Source organism: Orcinus orca, chromosome 8 (assembly GCF_937001465.1).
Source record: "Orcinus orca chromosome 8, mOrcOrc1.1, whole genome shotgun sequence".
NCBI lineage: Eukaryota > Metazoa > Chordata > Mammalia > Artiodactyla > Delphinidae > Orcinus > Orcinus orca.
This window is the reverse complement of record NC_064566.1, coordinates 49,028,826-49,037,313: the sequence shown is the minus strand read 5'-3', so window position 1 is coordinate 49,037,313 and position 8,488 is coordinate 49,028,826. Positions and strand designations below refer to the sequence as shown.

The following is an 8,488-nucleotide window of genomic DNA, read 5'->3' as shown; positions in this document are numbered from 1 at the left end:
CTTAGAAAGGTATAACCTTCCAAGACTGAACCAGGAAGAAACAGAAAATATGAACAGACCAATCACAAGTAATGAAATTGAAACTGATTAAAAATCTTCCAACAAACAAAAGTCTAGGACCAGATGGCTTCACAGGTGAATTCTATCAAACATTTAGAGAAGAGCTAACACCCATCCTTCTCAAACTCTTGCAAAAAACTGCAGAGGAAAGAACACTCCCAAACTCATTCTATGAGGCCACCATCACCCTGATACCCAAACCAGACAAAGATAGTACAAAAAAAGAAAATTACAGACCAATATCACTGATGAATATAAATGCAAAAATCTTCAACAAAATACTAGCAAACAGAATCCAACAACACATTAAAAGGATCATACACCATGATCAAGTGGGATTTATCTCAGGGATGCAAGGATTCTTCAATATATGCAAATCAATGTGACACACCATATTAACAAATTGAAGAATAAAAACCATAAAAGAAAAATAAGAGGAGACTGAAGCTTAGATTGTGCAACACGTCCAAAGTCTGAAAATTACTGGTTCAGATCCATCTCTGCCCTTTATTCTAAGTCCAAAGCCCAAGTTAACTACCTGTGCCACATGACCCTTTAATAGCTATAATGATTCCTCCTCCCTTAACTGTTTCCTAGTCTTCATTTTTTTCCATGAAGACGTGCAGACTCACAAGACAATGATGAGGACTTCCCTGGTGGTTCAGAATCTGCCTACCAGTGCAGGGGACATGGGTTCTAGCCCTGGCCCAGGAAGATCCCACATGCCTCAGAGCAACTAAGCCCACGTGCCACAACTATTGAGCCTGTGTGCCACAACTATTGAGACCACAACCTAGAGCTAGAGCTCGTGGTCTGCAACAAGAGAAGCCACTGCAATGAGAAGGCCGTGCACCACAATGAAGAGTAGCCTCCGCTTGTCGCAACTAGAGAAAGCCCGTGCACAGCGACGAAGACCCGATGCAGCCAAAAATAAATACATTTATTAAAAACAAAACAAAAAAAAGGCGATGATGAAAGTGTCTTTTACTTCCAGCCTGAGTATCAGTAACAGAAGAGAAAAAGGTATTTGTGTGAAGGAGAAACACGGTGCTGGCTTTGAATAAGATGGATATTCAGTTGTTGGACCTATTTGTCACATCCTCATATTGCATTCACCAGGGTATCTTCCCTCTTATCCTGTTCACCATGAAAGGGCTCAGCCATGACTATAGTTGACAATGGGATTAAATGCTCTACTATATGATCTATAATTTACCTCATAGCCTGAGTCTGATAGGCCTGGGTGTTGTCATGGTTGGTTGTCCCTGGATGGAGCAGGAGCACACATACAGGTAGTATTTTTCTTCTTTTTCCTCATACAGTATTGAATGACTGACTGGAGATAAAGAAACTGGAGATTATTCGTATTTGTTCTTGATCTAAAGAAGAACTAACAGGTCATCTATAGAGGAACCCCTTACTGTGGCATTTCGGAGGATATTCGGCTAGAAAGTACTTAGTACTAATCCTCTTGAATTCAATTAAGTCCACATTAAGAGCCATGGATCTCCATACACACACTCTGCTTTACATAGTATAAATGGACTTTCAGCTAATGCCAAAGAGCTATCCCATGACAAATGTTCCTTGTCATTTCTCTCACAGCACTGGTGCCACTGACAGACATGAACATCATCTTCATTTTCTCCAAAGCACAAGTTATGGTAAGGAGATAACTCTGTAAAATAAGCTTCTAACTCTGGTAATTTTATGGTATCTTTTCATCAACTCCTAAGAAAATCTAGCAGACACATTACATTTGGCATTTAAATTATGTTCATAGAACACAATGTTTCCCCAATAAATGACTTAGGTTTGGTACTGAACTCCAGGACCCTTGGTAAGGAGATGGGGAAATAAGTACCCTTCACCCCAAAACAATGGGAAAAAATTAATAAATGTTATCCATTCAACCTTAGGCATAGGATTCTGAGGAAATAGAAATTTAGACCTGGCTTAGGGACATTAAGCCAAACTTTAGAAAAAATTTCTGATATTCTAAGTCCTTCATTTTTTTGTTGATGATATATGAGGTTTAAATTTTAGCTCTGGTTTAATCATTGGCTTCTTTAGATTATACGTTCAAATGTGAAGATGATTCCTTTTAAGCCTAAGGTAAGTCACCTTAGCTTTTAAATTTTTGTAATGGTTTGTAAATTGAGGAGGTTAAATGAGAATTTTCAATTTAAAGTCTGAAACATTTTACAACTAAAATGGACATACTATAATTGAGTGTGATTGCTTCATTCCGTTTTTTTCATGCATTATCACGAAATTTCTATAGGTTTCTAGCCTGAAGTAGTCATCTCATTATGGAACTTCTATGATCAATAAATAATAAAAGTTCATACATTTATTTTGATAATTTGTCTCTAAGAATTCTCCAAAGAAATCTAAAGTTATATAAAGGTTTGCATCTACCACTGGGAATATATTTATTCTCATCATCTCTACTCAGTTCTCTACCCAACCTCTTTCATGTCAATAATCCCACTCTTACCTTCTTGCTTCTGTCGTTTTACTTCAGTTTGGCTGCTGTCCTTCATGTAGGCTATTTCAGGGTTTCCAAAATGGAATCTCCTAATGTCTCCTCCTCCCCACTCGTAGTTAATTTTATTATGAGGAGATGTGGGATACTCATCTCCTGAGAAATGTGGAGGTAAATGGAAATGCCCACATTTCCAGTTATCTATTTAAATGGGAGAATGACCTGTCTTGAGGACTTTAACTCCTGTGAGCAGTAGTCCCATTCCAAGTCTCATTATATTATATTAAGGTTTCTCACATTCATATCGCCTCCATTCTCAACAAAAGACCTTTTATGGGGCAAGTGAAAAGAATTGGAAAATCTTGCCAACACGATTTTTCCAGACCTTTACGAACAGAATTTGTAAACTGTCTTCAAGAAGGTGTTAAATTATAATTTTACCTTCTCGAAATTGTGCAAAACGCTCTCTCCAAAGAGAAACCAGAAATCCTTCACCAAAAAAGTCAAAGATATAAATGATCCTACTTTTGTGGTCTGTATGCTTGTGTCTATTGTGCTTAATTTTATGAAGTCAAATAGTAAAAGGAATATTGTACAAAAACTCAGGCCCTGATTTCCTCTTTCAAATATTTCAGATATTCCCCTTTCAGGAAATCCATGGTCAAGCAGAATATATTCTAGCATTCCTCTTAGACCCTTTTCTCCATAACTCAGGTAAGACTTGGTTGCATGGGTCTTATTTCATTGGTTTCCCTGGTCAGAGCCTCTTCCTGCCATCACTAAATATCTGTCTCATAGATTCAGAACAGTCACTTGGGTTGAGCCCCTGAGACAGATATTTAGCCATCACTAAATATCTGTCTCATAGATTCAGAACAGTCACTTGGGTTGAGCCCCTGACTTAAGAATGTGGAGAAGTCTCTCTCGAATTTGTTTAGTGTGAACAGCATAGACAATTGGGTTGAGGACGGGTGGAATGAGGAGGTAAAAGTTGGCCAAAAGGATATGGATATGGGGAGGGACATGATGGCCAAAGCGGTGAGTCAGAGAGGAAACAGCAATGGGGATATAGAAGACAAGGATAGCACAAATACGAGAACTGCATGTTCCTAGGGTTTGAAGCCTAGCCTCAGGGGTGGTCAACCCTATGACAGCCCTAAAAATCACCACATAGGAGGCAGTGATGGCTAATGAATCCAGGATCAATACCAGGAAGCCAATTCCCATTCCATATAAGTTGTTGTGTCACTACATGCCAAGGTGACCACGGCCATGTACTCAGAGTAGGAGTGGGCAGTGATTTGGGTCCGGTAAAGGGGCAGCCTCAGGCAAATCAGCAGGGGCAGAGGTCCAATGTAGAGTACTCCATGAAGGAGGGCAGCCGGGCCCAAACGTCCTACCACTGCATGGGTGAGCATTGAGGTGTGGCATAGTGGGTCACAGATGGCCACATAGTGATCAAAAGCCATGGCAAGGAAGATGCCTGACTCTACCATGATGAAGCAGTGGATAAAGAACATTTGGGTCAAGCAAGTATCTAGGTCAATGTGACAGGCACAAAAACAGGAGATGGTTAGCAGTTTGGGCATGGTAGAGGTTGACAGGACCAAGTCAATGACAGCCAACATGCACAGGAAGAAGTACATGGGCTGGTGCAGGCTGTGCTCCAACTTTACCATGGCCAGGATGGTCACATTCCCCACCACAGCCACCAGGTACATAGAGCTAAAGGGGATGGAGAGCCAGATGTGCAGGGACTCCAGCCCTGGGATGCCAGTAAGCCAGAAAGAAGTAGGCACCAAGCAGGAATTATTAGCAAGCAGACATGAACATGTTTGAGGGCTTAGAGTAGCTAGGGGACAGGAGCTCTTAGTTTTAGATTTTTACTGCTATAACAGTTATTGCCTCTGGAAACAGTAGACTACTGGAATCTTATTTCCATCCTGGCAGAACCTATAATAAAGAAGAATTCTGAATGCCTACTTGAAAATTGACATGTATTTTGTAAAAGAGACTGCATGAAAACACCCACTGGTAAATGTAGAAACAGGTGTGCTTAACATTTCTACTGCTAAATTGCTCTCTTCCATTTCCTTTAGGAAATATTTCCCAAAGCAAAATTACTGGATCAAAGGGGCTGAACAAGTTAGGGGACTTCTACACTGGAAAACACAAAGTTCTACGTGCAATGATTAAATGTAAGTCCATGTAATGTGTTTAGCCTAGTGCCTGCATATGCTTCTCTTTGTTGTATAAAGAGTAACATCAATAACAATGATTAGCTATTTGCAATTCATGATTTTATAGTGAAAATTTAGAATCAATGCGTTCAAAAGTAAAGCATTATTCAATGAATTAGATTTACTATAATATTTTTAAAGTTATGTATTACCTGGTAAAACGTTTATGTCATATTACAGTAAGTGAGGGAATGGCAGAAAGCAGATTAAAGTATTGATACGATATGATTTCATTAAAATATGTGTTTCTTATAGGAATATACCTTGGATGTAAAAACACATTCTTTTAATTTTCTTTCGTGTATGGGTATATTCAGGTTTTGAAGAATAGTGAAAAGCTTTAAAAGTCTTACTTTTTAAAAGTCAAAAACATAACGGGACAATTTACTAAGGAAAATGTATTAGTGGGGTACAATTCCCTTTTCTTTAATGGCTTAATAATGGTTTGGTCAGACTGATGAATCTAATTGATTTCTTTAAAAGATACCTGGCATAGGACCTAATTTTTCAAAAAGATACCTGGCATAGGACCTAATTTTTCAAAGGAAAATATCTCATTTAAGGCTGCCCAGATTTCATGGTTAGAAAGATAGGGTCAACAGCTAGAGTCAACTGTCCTAAGGAACATTAAAGACAGAGTCTATTAAACTTTCTGAGAATCTGGGCATCATCTATAATTTGAGATAGGTAAAAGATGCATCTTTTTATGAGCAAATCTCACTGGACATTTGCCCATTATCTGATCACAGTGATGAAAGAAAACAGTCAACAGGACCCTTCTTACTGGCCACATACTTCTTGGTCTCTATTCTTTGAAGAGATAGGGAGATCAGCGCTAAATCACTGTCCATTACTTGTAAAAGCCTGGTCCACTTCTTGTTCTTTTGCCCTTCAGGTGCCTCTAAGAATCTAGCAATGGCTCCTACTGCTACACATACTCAGGGTTCAGAAGCTGAGGGCACAGGGTATAATTTGGGTCTTGTCCTGTATTGGGCTTGCCCTCCTCATGTTTCCCATTAGAGTCTCAGATTCAACAAGTCAGGCTCCCCATACTCATGTCATGGTAACATGGTGACTTTCTTCACATGGCTACATTTTTGCTGAGAGATCTCACCACCTTCTTGGTTTTTTTACCCAGGCATCAAGGCCCATTCCAGACCATCTCTCCTCTACAAAGCCGCCTTTGATATCTCTATACCAGAGTGGATGGGTACACAGTCACTGAATTCCCCCCAACTAAATTCCATGCACATTTCAAATTATTCATGTCTAAAATATAAATAGAAGTTACATTTTCATAGCAAATAAGCATAAGAAATGCCCCTACGTAACCTCATGGATTTGTGATTCAGGCTCCAACACACAATGTTAGGATTTTTGAGTTTACTTACTTCTGGGTCAGGTATTGACTAGGTATTGAAAAAAAAGATTAAAGTTCTGTGAACTTTAAGATCGTTCACAGATGTTCTTTTATATTAACTCTGACTTTAGCAATTCTGTGAGTTGAGTATTTGAATATGCCAATAAGTGATACCATGTGTGAAACTACTTCCTCAGGAATCAAATGTAAAGATGCTGTGAATCTTTTGGATAAGAAAAGGAAAGGATGGGAGATAGCACCACAGTAGCAGCTTAGGGTATCAGCTTTACCATCTAACAAAACCAGATTTCCCATCCAGACCATCTTACCCTATGTTTGGGTAAATTGCTTAAACTCTTGAAGTCTCAGTCTTTTTCTTATTAAAAATGGGGAGACTATCAACTGCAAAGGGTAAGGATAAAGAACAAATGAAATAAGTGTGAAGCTCTTGGCATAGGGCATCAGCTTCTTTTCCCCAAATTCTTACTGTTCACTATGGGGTGGGGAGTAGAGCAGAAATTTACATCCTGCAAATTGGAATAGTTTCCTTTGTTTCACTGTCATGTGGGACATCTTTGAAGATTCCTCAAAAGTCCAGGAATTGTAGAGATAAGACAGGGATTTATTGGGAACACTGGTCAATACACAATTTTATCTCATAAAAGGGAGAATATCTGAAGTGTTCTCTGAAGATACTGTGATAGGTCCCTTTATGGTTTAGGATGGTGGCCTAATTACTCAAAATCAGGGAAGGTCAAAGTATCTCATCATAAAAGAATCAATGTTCATGCGATGGACTTAAAACCAGATTTCTAACTTTGATTTGTGCCAGACCCAGTTTAGTCAATGAAATTGTAACTGAGTTTTAGGCTGGGACAAAGAATATGAGCATATGAATAAAAATCCACCAAGTTGATAATTGGCATCTTAAGTGGTGGTTTGAACTAGGTGTGACACCTAAACTGTGTCACTTTACCTATAACATTCTAGAGAAACATTTTCTGTATCAGTCCACATAAGGGCATCCTTACCTGAACACGGGAGACATGCCTGCAAGTCCTGGAAGAGACATCCTGATGGTGGGTCTGAAGCTCCTGAGACAGATGTTTTGCTGTGGTGAAATAAACATGGATTAGAAGCAAGACAAACTTAGTGCAAATACGAACTTTACTGTTTCTGGCTCTGTGACTTAGAAAACAAAGGCAGAGAGATTACATTGCCTGTTTGCCAGTCTGTGAAAGGAAGGGAGTAACAGCTGCCTTAGAGTTGCATCATGTATTAAAATGAACTGTTCATAAATGTGTGTGTTCGCACACACAGAAGGTGAAATATTAGAATGCCTGGCCTCTGGAACAGGCACTGTATTCCCTCCTTACCTACTCCTCTCCTCTGTTCTTTTCCCCCTTCCAGAGAACACAGACACAGTGCTATTTTCATATAACCTTGGTAACTCCATATCCTTCTTTCCCAACTGTATGAATAGCCTTTTAAACATGGATAAAAATAATTAAAGATACCTGTTGATGGTGTAAAGATGCAGTTGGGAGAGAAGTTTGCCTGACTGTGGAGCAGAAGACAAGAGGTCCAATCGGGATGGAATAGTTCAATCTTTTCTCTCATGTTCTGATGGGGAGTACTAGGCAACAAAGCTTTCTACATTGGGGTTTCACCTCTTTCTTGATACATAACCCAGCCCAATTTGTACTCAACTTATTTCCTCTACTTTTTAATTTTTTAAGTTTTAAAATTTTTTTAAAAATTTCCTCTACTTTTGACTAGAACTGTAAAGAAGATAAGCCCTGGATGGACCAAAGACAAATGGAGTCTGATTCCAATAACTTTGTCTCCATCTCTGGAATGTACTTACCCATTTGGGCAAATGTCCACAGAGCTCCTTACAGTAGTCATCTCTTGTCTGGATGCTTTGATGAATTTAGTTCATAGTCAAAGGGAGGCCATGGCTCTGACCTCTTCAATATTTTCTCCTGTGTCCCCTCTTTATCCAGGTACTGAAAACAGCCAGTTGCTTCCCAAGGGTTGCAACAGAGACACCTGCATTCTTCCCTTTGTATCCTGAGTTACCTACCATGGGAGTAATCTTCATACCTTACTCCACTCTACCTCCCAGGACTAGATTATAAGACTTATTCTTACTCTCCTCCTGGGGCCTGTTCACTAGCCCCAGGTCTCTGACTATTCTCCCCCAAGGCCTGAAGTATTCAAGGACTCTAAGAGTGACATTGGGAGAGAGTTCACAGAAGGGTGGGGGAAAAAATAAACATCAGATACTGGTATAACCAATATGGACACTTTTTTTTGGTTAATCTTTGCTTATATTAT

General features: G+C 39.3%; 1 protein-coding gene across 1 annotated transcript; it reads right to left on the bottom strand.

Annotated features, from left to right (window-relative positions):
- On the bottom strand, positions 1-4,638 carry LOC101284773 (olfactory receptor 52M1-like; the record flags this gene model as incomplete). The annotated part of the gene is given in 4 exon segments (XM_049713829.1): positions 1-16; positions 3,450-3,792; positions 3,795-4,400; positions 4,581-4,638. Coding segments are annotated over 4 exon segments (1,023 nt in total), but the record flags the coding sequence as incomplete, so codon positions are not given.
- Between the last annotated feature and the right edge of the window lie 3,850 nt (positions 4,639-8,488).